Source organism: Vidua chalybeata, chromosome 32 (assembly GCF_026979565.1).
Source record: "Vidua chalybeata isolate OUT-0048 chromosome 32, bVidCha1 merged haplotype, whole genome shotgun sequence".
In the NCBI taxonomy this organism is placed as follows: Eukaryota; Metazoa; Chordata; class Aves; order Passeriformes; family Viduidae; genus Vidua; species Vidua chalybeata.
Genome location: NC_071561.1, coordinates 212723 through 224648, shown reverse-complemented (window position 1 = coordinate 224648; position 11926 = coordinate 212723). Strand labels below are relative to the sequence as shown.

At 68.2% G+C, this 11926-nt stretch overlaps 5 protein-coding genes and 1 non-coding gene across 12 annotated transcripts; 3 read left to right on the top strand and 3 right to left on the bottom strand.

Moving 5' to 3' along the window:
* Positions 1–118: 118 nt before the first annotated feature.
* POLR2G (RNA polymerase II subunit G) lies at positions 119–3415 on the bottom strand. Of its 7 annotated transcripts, none has more exons than XM_053968095.1 (8): positions 3221–3415; positions 2982–3091; positions 2490–2649; positions 1833–1883; positions 1466–1531; positions 920–991; positions 473–506; positions 119–301 (listed from the first exon to the last, which is right to left on the bottom strand). In XM_053968095.1, exons 1-8 carry the CDS (start codon positions 3230–3232, stop codon positions 288–290), a joined length of 519 nt encoding a protein of 172 aa, XP_053824070.1. In that variant the 5' UTR covers positions 3233–3415; the 3' UTR covers positions 119–287. The 7 variants fall into 7 exon arrangements, with proteins under 7 accessions (XP_053824070.1, XP_053824065.1, XP_053824066.1 ...); XM_053968090.1 differs by having other exon boundaries at positions 920–976; positions 3221–3253; XM_053968091.1 differs by having other exon boundaries at positions 920–973; positions 3221–3253.
* A 970-nt stretch (positions 3416–4385) lies between these two features.
* On the bottom strand, positions 4386–8132 carry INTS5 (integrator complex subunit 5). Its single transcript, XM_053968056.1, has 2 exons — positions 8061–8132; positions 4386–7236 (listed from the first exon to the last, which is right to left on the bottom strand). Exons 1-2 carry the CDS (start codon positions 8114–8116, stop codon positions 4470–4472), a joined length of 2823 nt encoding a protein of 940 aa, XP_053824031.1. The 5' UTR covers positions 8117–8132; the 3' UTR covers positions 4386–4469.
* Positions 8133–8292: 160 nt separating this feature from the next.
* C32H11orf98 (chromosome 32 C11orf98 homolog) lies at positions 8293–9199 on the bottom strand. Its single transcript, XM_053968096.1, has 4 exons — positions 9082–9199; positions 8865–8929; positions 8677–8765; positions 8293–8602 (listed from the first exon to the last, which is right to left on the bottom strand). The coding sequence occupies exons 1-4, from the start codon at positions 9196–9198 to the stop codon at positions 8514–8516; spliced, it is 360 nt and encodes a 119-aa protein (XP_053824071.1). The 5' UTR covers position 9199; the 3' UTR covers positions 8293–8513.
* Positions 9200–9492: 293 nt separating this feature from the next.
* Positions 9493–9626, top strand: LOC128802031 (small nucleolar RNA SNORA57). The gene has a single exon (XR_008435293.1). It is a non-coding gene; the product is annotated as a small nucleolar RNA SNORA57 (small nucleolar RNA).
* Positions 9627–10564: 938 nt separating this feature from the next.
* Positions 10565–11248, top strand: LOC128801930 (ubiquinol-cytochrome-c reductase complex assembly factor 3-like). The gene is made up of 2 exons (XM_053968100.1): positions 10565–10882; positions 10969–11248. Exons 1-2 carry the CDS (start codon positions 10763–10765, stop codon positions 11098–11100), a joined length of 252 nt encoding a protein of 83 aa, XP_053824075.1. The 5' UTR covers positions 10565–10762; the 3' UTR covers positions 11101–11248.
* On the top strand, positions 11117–11884 carry DMAC1 (distal membrane arm assembly component 1). Its single transcript, XM_053968099.1, has 2 exons — positions 11117–11485; positions 11718–11884. The coding sequence occupies exons 1-2, from the start codon at positions 11269–11271 to the stop codon at positions 11783–11785; spliced, it is 285 nt and encodes a 94-aa protein (XP_053824074.1). The 5' UTR covers positions 11117–11268; the 3' UTR covers positions 11786–11884.
* The last annotated feature ends 42 nt before the right edge of the window (positions 11885–11926 follow it).

The following is an 11926-nucleotide window of genomic DNA, read 5'->3' as shown; positions in this document are numbered from 1 at the left end:
TTGAATTAAAGGGGCGATGCCGCCTTAAACCGGCGATGGCGGGGTGGGGCCCGCTCCGAGGTAAAGACCCCCCCCAAAATTCCCGGAGCCCCCCAAAAGAAGAGAAACAGGCGGAAAATGGGGGGAGAAATCTTTTATTGGCATTGAGGCGAGGGAAGGCAGAGCCCCCCCAGCTCCGGGGGGGGGGGCCCAGCCACCAGAACCCCCCAAAAATTGGGGAGGGGGGAGGGACCCCCAAATTTTGGGGGGGGCCGCAATTGGGAAGGGGTCCCGGCTGCTCCCGGGGCTCAGCTGACGAGGCCTGGGTGGGGGAAAGGGAAGGATGAGGGACCCCCCGGCCCCAAAATCCCCCTGGGACCCGTAAAACGCCCCTGGGACCCCCAAAATCCCCCCGGGACCCCCAAACCCCCCCCGGGACCCCCAAAACCCCCCTGGGACCCCCCAAAATCCCCCCGGGACCCCCCAAACTCACCCAGGTAATCGTCCATCAAGGAGCCGATGGCAAACTGTGGGGGGAGGGAGGGGGGAGGGTCAGGGGGAGGGGCTCACCCGGACCCCCCCACCTGGAGCTGGGACCCCCCAAATTTGGGAATTCCGCCCCAAATTTGGGAATTTCCCCCCCCCTCCCAAAATCCCAGAATTTCCCCCCAAGCACCAGGATTCCCCCCAGATTTGGGATTTTCCTCCCAGGTTTCAGGATCCCCACCAGAATTTCAGGATTCCCCCCAAATTTTGGGATTTCCCCCCAAATTTTGGGATTTCCCCCCAGATTTTCAGGATTTCCCCCCCCCACACACAATTTTGGGGATTCCCCACCTAAATTTCGGGATTTCCCCCCAGATTTTCAGGATTTCCCCCCCAGTTTTGGGATCCCCCCCCCCGTCCCAGCACCCCAGAATTTGGGGTCCCCCCCCCTCACGATGTCGTTCTTGTCCACCCTCGTCCCCACGATCTTCAGCCGGATCTCGTCGTCCTGCTGGATCACGATGTCCTGGGGGGGCAGGGGGCATTGGGGACCCCCCAAACTCCCCCCAGAGCCCCCCAAAATCTCCCCCAAACCCCCCCAGGACCCACAGAGCCCCCCCCCGGGACCCCCAAACCCTCCAGAACCCCCCAAAATCTCCCCCAAATCCCCCCAGAACCCCCCCAGGACCCCCAAATCCCACCAGAGCCCCCCAAAATCTCCCCCAAAACCCCCAAACTCCCCCCAAAATCTCCCCAAAACCCCCCCCAGAGCCCCCCAAAATCTCCCCCAAAACCCCCCGGGACCCCCAAATCCCCCCAGAGCCCCCCAAAATCTCCCCCAAAACCCCCCAGAGCTGCCCTCAGGACCCCCAAAGTCCCCCCAGAATCCCCCAAAATCCCCCCAGGACCCCCAAAGTCCACCGAGGACCCTCCGGGGACCCCCAAAATCCCCCCAGAATCCCCCCAGGACCCCCCAAAATCCCCCCCGGCCCCCCCTCACCTCGTCCACGGTTTTGTAGCAGGGGGGGTTGGAGTTGGGGTCGAATTCCATCTCGGAGGGGATGGACTGGGGGGGACAGGGGGGGGGTCAGGGAGTCCCCAGGGGCAGATTTGGGGTCCCCCAAAGGGATTTGGGGGCAGATTTTGGGGTCCCCGAGGGAAATTTGGGGGGGGGGAATTCGGGGTGGGGGGGTTTGAGGGGTCAGGGAGAGCCCCAAGGGGGGATTTTGGGGTTCCCATGCAGTGACATTTTGGGGTGTCCCCTCCCCCCCAGTGCCATTTTGGGGTGTCCCCTCCCCCCCAGTGCCATTTTTGGGTGCCGTTTTCGGGGCCCCCCTCCCCCGGGGCCGTTTTTGGGGTCCCCTCACGTGGCGGGAGATGAAGCAGGACATCGGCCCGATCTCGGTGAAGAGCCCGACCTGGGGACACGGGGCAAGAAGGGGCAGAAATGGGGCAAAAAGGCACAAAAAGGGACAAAAAGGGACAAAAATGGGGCAGGAAAGGGATAAAAATGGGACAAAAATGGGACAAAAATGGGACAAAAATGGACAAAAAGAGATAAAAAGGGACAGGAAAAAACAAATAGGGGCAGAAGTGGGACAAAAAGGGACAAAAATGGAGAAAAGTGGGACAAAATGGGGTAAAAATGAATAAAAAGGGACAAAAATGGGGAAAAGTGGGACAAAATGGGGTAAAAATGAATAAAAAGGGACAAAAAGGGACAAAAAGGGAGAAAAGTGGGACAAAATGGATAAAAATAAATAAAAAGGGACAACATTGAACACAAAAGCGATAAAAATGGGACAAAAAGGGGAGAAAAAAGGACAAGAAAGAGACGAAAGGGGACAGAAAGAGATGAGAAGGGGCAGGAAAGGACAGAAAGGGTGACCCCGGAATTGTCACCTTGTTCACCTGGGTGACCCCAGACCCCCCTGGGTGACCCCAGACCCCCCAGTGACCACACCTTGTTCACCTGGGTGACCCCAGACCCCCCCAGGTGACCCCAGACCCCCCAGTGACCACACCTTGTTCACCTGGGTGACCACGGCGTCCACCACCTCGCCCTTGAAGGGCCGGAACACGATGGCCTTGTAGCGCACGGGGTAGAGAACGAACCCGCGGCCGGGCTGGATCACCCCGGCGCCGATGTTATCGATGGTGGTGACAGCGATCACAAACCCGTACCTGGAATTGATTAATTGATTATTAATTAGTGATTAACTGGGGTTTGTGTCACCCCCGCGCCGATGTTATCGATGGTGGTGACAGCAATGACAAATCCATATCTGAATTAATTAATTTATAATTAATTATTGATTTATTAGTGATTAACTGGGGTTTGTGTCACCCCGCGCCGATGTTATCGATGGGGATCACGGCGATCACAAACCCGTACCTGGAATTGATTTAATTTGGGGTTTATTTTTTCGGGATTTCCGGGTCTGTTTGTGGGATTTTCGGGCCGTCCCGCTCCCCCCCGGCTCCCCCCCGGTTCCCCCCCGGTGCCCCGCGCTCACTTCCCGGTGCAGGTCCCCTCCACCTCGGTGAAGAGCTTCTGTTTGACGGTGTTGAGCAGGTTGGGCCCGAAGTACCGGGGGTGCAGGAGGATCTCGTGCTCCAGGGAGATCTGGGGGGGCACCGGGGGTCACCGGGAGCCACCGGGACCCCCCCGGGGGGGCGGGGACACCCCCGGGACCCCCCCCCGGCCTGACACGTGACCGCCCGGTGCCGCACGTGACCCCCCGGTGCCACTCACGTGGTAAAACATCCTCGGGGCCGCCGCCGCTTCCGCCGGAAGTGACGCCCTGCCGCCGCCGAGCGCGGCGCTGATTGGCCGCCAGTGCGCGAAGCCCCGCCCACCAAGCCGAGCGTGGCGCTGGGGAGAATGGGCGGGGCTACGGCCCGAGAAAGAGCGGTGATTGGTCAGATTGGACCCGTGGGCGGGGACAGGCGCGTGATTGACAGGGCCAGGGATGAGGCGGGCCCCGGGACTCCCCAAGACCCCCCCAAATCCCCTCTAAACACCCCCCCACCATCCCCAGACACCCGAGAACCCCCTGGACACCCCCAGACCCTGCCGAGACCCCCCAAAACACCCTCGGGACCCTCCGAAATACCCCGCGACCCCCCCCCCAAACCCCCTTTGGACACCCCCAGACCCTCCCAAGACCCCCCAAAACACCCCCGAGACATCCCCAGACCCTCCTGAGACCCCCAGGACCCCCCCAAACCCCTTGAGCCCCCTCTAAACACCCCCCCACCATGCCCAGAACCCCCTGGACACCCCCAAACCCTCCCTGAGACCCCCCCCCAGATACCCCCAGGATCCCTCAAACCCTCTCTGGACACCCCCAGACCCTCCCGAGACCCCCCAAAACACCCCCAGGGGCACCCAGGACCCCCCAAAACCCCCTCTGGACACCCTCAAAAACATCTTGGACACCCCCACACCCTCCTGAGACCCCCTCCAAAAGACCCTCGGGAGGCCCAAAAGACCCCTGGGACCCCCCAAAACCCCCAAGGACCTCCTGGACACGCCCAGGACCATCCCCCCCAAAGTCTTTAAGCCCCCCCAAACACCCATGGGAACCCCAAAACCCCCTTTGGACACCCCCAAACCCTCCCGAGACCCCCCCCAAATACCCCCAGGATCCCTCAAACCCTCTCTGAACACCCCCAGACCCTCCCAACACCCCCTCCAAAAGACCCTCGGGAGGCCCAAAAGACCTCTGGGACCCCCCCAAAACCCCCAGGACCCCCCAAACTCCTTAAGCCTCCCCCCCCAAACACCCATGGGAACCCCCCCAAAACCTCCTTTGGACACCCCCAAACCCTCCCGAGACCCCCCCCCCCCCCACACTCCACACCCTTCTCTCCGTTCCTTCTCTTTTTATTACAAACCCCAACTCCCGGCGCCTCCCGCGCCCCCAGAACCCCCCCTCCGCCCCCGGGGGGGGCTCCCCCGGCCCCGACCCCCCCCCCAAACCCCCTCTCGGGGGGTCCCCTCAGGGGTAGAAGCGCGCGGCCAGCAGCCCCAGGCGGTGGATGTTGCGGTGCAGCACGCTGTGCAGCACGGCCAGGTGCTTGCCCAGGTCGCCGTCGCGGCCGAAGTCGCGGCGGAAGACGCCGAGCTCGGGCTGGAAGGTGAACTTCTGGGGCAGGGGGCTGTTGTCGCGCAGGTAGCCCCAGACGCTGAGCAGCAGCAGGTGCACCTCGAAGGGCGCCAGCTCGGGGAACAGCTCGTGCATGTTGCCCAGCACGGGCGGCAGCAGCGAGCCCTCGGCCAGCAGCGCCACCAGCGCGCACGACGCCCGCAGGTGCCAGGGCGAGGCCGCCGTGCTGCCGGCCCGGCACGCGTCCCAGTGGGCCACCAGCCCGGCCAGCAGCCCGCGCAGCAGCACGGAGCAGTAGCACAGGGCCGGGCGGCCGCCGGCCACCAGGCGCAGCAGCGGGAAGAGCAGCGGGTGCTGCCGGAAGCGCCGCAGGATGCGCAGGTCCCGCTCCACCGTGGCGCGGGCCAGCTCCTCGGGCGGCCAGGCCAGCTCGGCGCCGGCCGCCTCGGGGCACACGGCCTCCACCAGCGCCGCCGCCACCGCCTTGGCGGCCTCGGCGCCCACGGCGGGGCCGGAGCCGCGGCAGCAGCGCAGCACCAGGCTCAGGAAGGTCTGCGTGTTGCGGCTCAGCTCCTCGGCGCCGCGCCGCCCGCCGCCGCCCGCCGGCTTGGGCCCGCGGCCGATGACGCCGGCGTGGAACACGGACCAGACGCCGCCGGCGGCGTTGGGGCCGGCGGTGAAGCGCCGGTTGTCGTCCAGCAGCGACGCCGCGGCGGCGTTGGCGGGCGGCGGCGGCGCGGCCTCGCGCCCGTCCGGCTCGGCCGCGCCGCCGCCGAAGAGCTCGGCGTCGCGGCCGCCCAGCGCGCCCTCCACCAGCTGCGCCAGCACGGCCTTGGCGGCCGCGGGGCTGACGGCGCTGAGCCGGGCCAGCAGCCGCACGCCGGGGGCCAGCGCGGCCGCGTCGCCCAGCCGCAGCCCGGCGAAGAAGCGGCGCACGGCGGCGCGCACGGCCGGCAGCAGGTGCGCCGGCGGCAGCGCCCGGGGCAGCGGGCAGGCGGCCAGCAGCCGGCACGCCGCCTCAGCCACCTCGGCCCGCGGGTGCAGCAGCAGCTGCGCCAGGTCGGGCAGGTGCCGCGCCAGCGCCGCGCCCAGCGCCGGCTCGCCCGGCTCGCCGTCGGCGTCGCGGGGCTGCAGCAGCAGCGCCAGGTTGCGCAGGAGCTGCGCCAGCTGCGGCTCGGGCAGGCGGCCGGCGTGGATCTGCGCCACGGCCGCGGCCACGGCGGCGGGCAGCGGGTCGGGCAGCACGGCGCGCAGCCCCGCGTGCAGCTGCGGCGCCAGCGCCAGCTCCTCGGGCGTGCGGGCCAGCGCCAGCAGGAAGAAGAGCGCCTCGGCCGCGCCGTGCGGCGCCGAGTGCACCGCCAGCAGCGCCAGCAGCTGGTGCTGCCACAGGCGGCGGCGCCGCTCCAGCCGCAGCGCGTCCTGGCACAGCTCGCGCACGTGCGGCCGCAGCGCCTCCAGGAAGGGCACCGGGCGCGCCGGGCAGTCGGCCGGGCCGGCGGAGCCGCGGCCGTGCACCAGCTTCTGCAGGTGCAGCAGCAGCAGCTGCAGCAGGCGCTCGCAGGCCTCGCGGACGCCCTCGTGCAGCGCCGGCCCCGGCGCGGCGATGACCGAGGCGGGCGCGGCCGTGGCCAGCAGGAAGCGCAGCGTCCGCAGCGCGCCGGCCGAGGTGTGGCACAGCAGGTGCACCACCACGCCCACCACGCCCTCCAGCTCGTCGCGGGGCAGCGCCGAGAAGTGCTGGTGCAGCTGGTTCAGCACCGGCGGCTTCAGCGAGTCCACCAGCTCGGCCGACACGGTGGCCAGCAGCGCCGGCGACATCAGCGCCAGCTGCAGCAGGAAGGGCACCGTGGCCTTGTGGTGCTCGCGGGGCGAGCCCAGGCTCTCGTGGAACATGCGCAGCAGCTCCTGCTTGATGCTGCCGGCGTGCCGCGACGCCAGGTGGCCCAGGATGCCGACCACCGAGGCGATCTTGGGCGCCCGCTTGTCGGCGCCCGCCGCCTCGCCGCCGGCGCCGCCGCCGTGGGCGCAGAAGTCCTTGAGGCCGCAGGAGAGCACGCGGCTGATGATGGTGCCGGGGAAGGAGGAGCCCACGTGCGCCACCACCCAGTCGAAGTGCGGCGAGTGCTGCACCGACGTGTCCAGCAGCGCGTCCACGCAGGCGTCGGGGCAGCTGCCCGCCATGGCGGCCAGGCACTGGCTGTAGATGTCCAGCAGCGCCCGCGTGGCCGGGCACGCCATCCACAGCTGCAGCAGCTCGTTGAGGCTGGCGGCCGGCGGCACCCCGGGCCGCCCGGCGTACTTGCTGCTCAGCTGCCCCATCAGCTCGCTGGCCCAGGCGGCCACGCCGGGCGCCCAGGCCCGCGGGTTGGCGGCCACCAGCTCGGCCAGCGCGCGCCGCGCCTCCTGCAGCGCCTCGGCGCCCGGCGAGGCCTTGGCGGCGGCGGCGGCGGCGGCGGGCGCCTCGCGCTGCAGCAGGTGGGCGCACACCTGCTCGTCGAAGAGGCCGCGCAGGTGCTGCAGCGCGGCGTGGCGCGCCGGGGGCAGGCAGCGCAGCAGGCGCAGCGCGCAGCGGGCGTGCGCCGCCGGCGACAGCGGCGTGCCCTGCGCCGGGTCCAGCCCGCTCAGGAACGCCTTCACCTCCTGCGAGAGCTCCTGCGCGCTGCGGGGAGGGAGGGACGGGGTTAAAGTGGGGGTAAAATGGGGGTACAATGGGATAATGAGGGGTAAAATGGGGGTAAAATGGGGGTACAATGGGATAATGAGGGGTAAAATGGGGGTAAAATGGGGGTAAAATGGGATAATGAGGGGTAAAATGGGGGTAAAATGGGGGTAAAATGGGATAATGAGGGGTAAGATGGGGGTAAAATGGGATAATGAGGGGTAAAATGGGGTTAAAATGGGGGTGAAATGGGATAATGAGGGGTAAAATGGGGTTAAAATGGGGGTGAAATGGGATAATGAGGGGTAAAATGGGGTTAAAATGGGGGTGAAATGGGATAATGAGGGGTAAAATGGGGTTAAAGGGGGTAAAATGCGGTAAAATGGGGTAAAAAAAGGGGTTTTAAAAGGGTTTAAAGGGAGTTAAAATGGGTTTCAAAGAGTTTAAGGGGGGTTAAAATCGATTTTAAATGGTTCAAAAGGCTTCAAAAAGGGTTTAAGGGAAGTTAAAAGGGGTTTAAAAGGGTTTAAATTGGTTAAAAAGGGGCGGGGACGACCCCCAGGGCCGCCCCCCAGGGCTGAGGGAGGCGGGGGTCCCGCACCGGCCGGGGGGGCTCCAACCGGGGATGGGGGCCCGGGGGTCCCGAAAGCGGAACCGGGGCGGGCCGGGGGTCGCTGAGGGGGGAGCCGGGCCCGGTTCCGGGGGTCGCTAAGGGGGGGGGGGGGTCAGGGCTCGGCTCCCGGGACCGCCTCTCCCCCAGCCCCGGGGGTCCCGGGGCTCTCCCCTCCCCACCCCGGGGTGTCCCCTCCCCGCTCCCGCGGTACCTGAGCGGGGGCCGGGGGGGGCTGGCGGCGCCGGGGGGGTCGCACAGCGCCGACATGGCGGCGGCGGCGGCGGCGCCGGGCCGGGCCGGGCGGCTGCGCATGCGCCGGGAGCGCCGCCCGCAAACGTCACCCCCCCCGCCCCTGCGGCCGCGCGCGGTGGTTCCGCCCCTCCCTGCGGTGTCACCGTGAAAGGTGTCCCCTCCCCTCCCCCACCCCAGGACAGACGCGGGGACAGAGAGGAGAGAACGCGTTTATTGGGGACACTGGGACGGGACTGGGACACTGGGACTGGGAATGGGGACACTGGGACTGAGGACACTGGGACGGGACTGGGGACTGGGGCCACCGGTGCAAACTGGGGACACCGGGGACAATCCGGCGGCCCTGGCGCGGACACCGGGGACAGCGAGGGGGCCCCGGCGATGGCAGCACGGGGCACTGGTGGCGCTGGGGTCACTCCGCTGCCGCCTCCGCCATCTCCACGTCGCCGCTCGGCGCCTCCTCCCGCGGCCTCTTCCCCTCGGTCGCCGCCGCCTTCAGCGCTGGGGACACCGGGCGGGCTCAGAGCTCCGGTGCCACCCCCGGTGCCGCCCCCGGTGTCCCCTCCCCCGCTCACCCCCGCGCGCCGCCCACCGCAGCCGCTTCAGCTCCTTCCGCTGCCGCTTCCCCCACAGCGGGGCCGACACCGCCGCGACCGACACCGACCTGGAGCGGAGAGAGCCCCGGGACCCGCCTCGGTCACCGGGGGGACACCGGGGGGACACCGGGCGCGGGGGGGGGGGGGGGGGGGGGAGGGGCGCTCACCGCCGCTTCTGCCGCCGCCCCCGCGCCCGCTCCCGCCGCCGCTTGAAGAGCTTCTTGCGCAGCTCCTGCGGGGCGGAACCGGGGGTTACCGGAGATCCCGCCCCCGGTACCGGTTACCGGGAGCCGCGTGGGGACCGGGATTTCCGCCAACCCCGCGCTCTCCCTCCCGCCGGGCCCCTCCTGGGCCGCCCCGGAGCCCCCCGGAGCCCCCGGTCACCGTTCGGGGCCGGTTGATTTTGCCGCCGATCCCCATCGCGCCGGCCGCCACTTCCGGTTCGGCCGCACTTCCGGTCGCAGAGCCCCTCACCCCTTTGCCCCTCCCCGCAGATATCATTGGCCCCTGAGCGCGCGGGCCGGGCTCTGATTGGCTGCGCTTGCGAGAGTCCCGCCCATATTCTAATACCGTTTAGATTACCGCCCCTTTTCCTTTACTTTGTTCTCATTGGTTGGTGTGCGCGCGCCGGCGCCTTTGATTGGTGGCAGTCCCCGTGGCCCCGCCCACACTCTGGCTCTATAAAAGAGCCGCCGCCAGGCGAGAATTTCTTTCTGCGCTGGGTGAGCGCCGGGGTTGGTTCCGTGTTTGCGGTGGGAATTTGGCCTAAAACCGCGCGGGCGGCACCGGGACGCTCCTCCCGTTCTTGGCGGGCCCCGGCGGCGCCGTGCCGGGGTCTGTGATGTGCGGAGGGAAAGTAGCGACCGGCGCGAAGTCTTCGGTGCCGGCGGCCCCGTCCGCCGGTCCCACCCTCACACGCCGGGACAAGGCCCTGTCGCGGCCCGGGAGCTCCGGAGCGCTCGGGGCCGCCGCTTCACTGCCCTTTTCTCCTCTGCAGGGCCTGAGGAAGGACCGGGAACGTCACGGGACCGCGCCGGCGGCGGATGGATAATTTCGTGCATTTAATCCTAAATAAATAAATCTGTACCACTGTCATCGCGTGGCTTCTCTCGGTGGCGGCGCGTTCCGGAGTGAAGGGGGGGGAGTCTCCCGTTCCCTTCCCGGCGCTGGAGCCGCTCCGTGGCCCCGGAACGACGGTGGGAGGGAGTCAGGCCGGGCTCCGTGTGCTCCCGGCCGCCGTCTCTATGATCCCGGTGTGGCGGGGGGAATTTCCGGTCCTCTTTCCGCTGACTCTATGATCCCGGTACGGCAGAGGAGATTTCCGGTCCCCCTAGCCGCCGTCTCTATGATCCCGGTGATGCGGGGGGAATTTCCGGTCCTCCCAGCCGCCGTCTCTATGATCCCGGTGTGCGGGGGGGATTTCCGGTCCTCTTACCGCCGACTCTATGATCCCGGTACGGCAGAGGACATTTCCGGTCTCCCTAGCAGCCGTCTCTATGATCCCGGTGTGGCGGGGGGAATTTCCGGTCCTCCCAGCCGCCGACTCTATGATCCCGGTGTGGCGGGGGGGATTTCCGGTCCTCCCGGCCGCCGTCTCTATGATCCCGGTGATGCGGGGGGAATTTCCGGTCCTCCTACCGCCGACTCTATGATCCCGGTACGGCAGAGGAGATTTCCGGTCCCCCTAGCCGCCGTCTCTATGATCCCGGTGTGGCGGGGGGAATTTCCGGTCCTCCCAGCCGCCGACTCTATGATCCCGGTACGGCAGAGGAGATTTCCGGTCCCCCTAGCCGCCGTCTCTATGATCCCTGTGATGCGGGGGGAATTTCCGGTCCTCCTACCGCCGACTCTATGATCCCGGTACGGCAGAGGAGATTTCCGGTCCCCCTAGCCGCCGTCTCTATGATCCCGTTGTGGCGGGGGGAATTTCCGGTCCTCCCGGCCGCCGTCTCTATGATCCCGGTGATGCGGGGAGAATTTCCGGTCCTCTTTCCGCCGTCTCTATGATTTCCCCGTGGGCCAGAGCGGCCCCGGAAGTGGCGGCGGGGCCGGGACAGGGCGGGCCATGGCGCTGGATCGGCGGTGGCCTCGGGCGCTCGCCCGCGGCGCCGTCCCGGTTGGGCTGGGGCTGCTGCTGTGGGCGGCGCTGGCGGGCGGCGAGCAGGAGCGGCAGCAGCCGCTGAAGGTACGGGGAGAAGGGAGCGGCGGGGACGTCTCGGGGACCGGAACCGGCGGTGAACGCCCCCCCTCCTGTTTCTCCCGGTTCGGCAGGGACGGGCCGGGGCGGACGCCGCGACTTTGGCGCATCGGCGGCGCCACAATGAGCTGATCATGGCGGCCCTGCGCGAGGCGGCCGAGACCGACGACAACGTGGCGCAGCGGGGGGTGCCGTGGCGGAAGTGACGTCAGCACCGTGAAACCACCGGGCGCCCTCCCCGGCCGTTTCCCGGGGCCCCCCCATTTCCCCGGAACCATCAGCGCTGGGTGCGGTTGCCCACGGAACTGTTTTGCGCGTGTGCGCGCGCAGTACTATAAACCACGGACGCTTCCGGCGCCTCTTCCGGTGCCGCCATGTCGCCGCGGGGCGCGGAGGCCGGGCCGGGCGCGGCGCCGGGGCCCGGGGCGGCCTCGCCGCGGGAGGAGCTCGGCGGCTGCTGGAGCTGCCGCCTGCTGAGCGGCGCGGGGCTGCTCATGGCCGCCGTGTGGCTGTACCAGGGCCCGCGCAGCGCCATGAGGAACGGCATCCCCCCCTCCACGTCCGCCATCGCCCAGATCACCTTGGCAGCCGGTGAGGGGCGGGGCCACGGGGAGGGGGCGGGGCCTTGCGGTGGGGTTGCCATGGAAACGGGGGGGGGGGGAATGGCCCAAAATGGCGCCGAAGCCCTCAGGGCCTTCCCCGAATCCGCTCAGATTCTCCCCAAAACGCCGGGCACGGGGAGGAGGTGGCGTTCCCGCGGGCGGGCGAGGCTCCCGGGCTGTGCCCCGGTGTAGCTCAGGTGTCCCCCCGTGTCCCCCCGCAGCTCTGGGCGCCTGGGCCATCGTCGTGCTCGCCGACCCCGTGGGACGGAGGCGCCGCCGGGAGCCCTGAGGGACCGCAATAAACGGCGGGAGCGACCCCGAGAGCCGCGGGGGCTCCTGCGGCCTCCACCGCCCCGGGTCCGCTCATTTCGCCTTTCTCTGCGCTTCATTTCGGGTGCTTTTGGGGATTTTCGGGTTCATTTGGGGCTTT

Excerpts from the sequence above, each read along its gene's own strand:
- POLR2G (XM_053968095.1), bottom strand. Across the intron at positions 1,884-2,489 it reads TGGTCACCCAGGTGAACAAG|GTCGGGCTCTTCACCGAGAT; the intron begins GTGTGGTCACTG and ends CCGTGTCCCCAG. Across the intron at positions 507-919 it reads GGGTGGACAAGAACGACATC|TTTGCCATCGGCTCCTTGAT; the intron begins GTGAGGGGGGGG and ends CTCCCCCCACAG.
- LOC128801930 (XM_053968100.1), top strand. The coding sequence starts at position 10,763 with ATGGCGCTGGATCGGCGGTGGCCTCGGGCGCTCGCCCGCGGCGCCGTC. Across the intron at positions 10,883-10,968 it reads AGCGGCAGCAGCCGCTGAAG|GGACGGGCCGGGGCGGACGC; the intron begins GTACGGGGAGAA and ends CCGGTTCGGCAG.
- C32H11orf98 (XM_053968096.1), bottom strand. The coding sequence starts at position 9,198 with ATGATATCTGCGGGGAGGGGCAAAGGGGTGAGGGGCTCTGCGACCGGA. Across the intron at positions 8,930-9,081 it reads AAATCAACCGGCCCCGAACG|GAGCTGCGCAAGAAGCTCTT; the intron begins GTGACCGGGGGC and ends TCCGCCCCGCAG. Across the intron at positions 8,603-8,676 it reads GCGGTGGGCGGCGCGCGGGG|CGCTGAAGGCGGCGGCGACC; the intron begins GTGAGCGGGGGA and ends CGGTGTCCCCAG.
- DMAC1 (XM_053968099.1), top strand. The coding sequence starts at position 11,269 with ATGTCGCCGCGGGGCGCGGAGGCCGGGCCGGGCGCGGCGCCGGGGCCC. Across the intron at positions 11,486-11,717 it reads CCAGATCACCTTGGCAGCCG|CTCTGGGCGCCTGGGCCATC; the intron begins GTGAGGGGCGGG and ends GTCCCCCCGCAG.
- INTS5 (XM_053968056.1), bottom strand. The coding sequence starts at position 8,116 with ATGTCGGCGCTGTGCGACCCCCCCGGCGCCGCCAGCCCCCCCCGGCCC. Across the intron at positions 7,237-8,060 it reads CCCCCCCGGCCCCCGCTCAG|CGCGCAGGAGCTCTCGCAGG; the intron begins GTACCGCGGGAG and ends CCCTCCCCGCAG.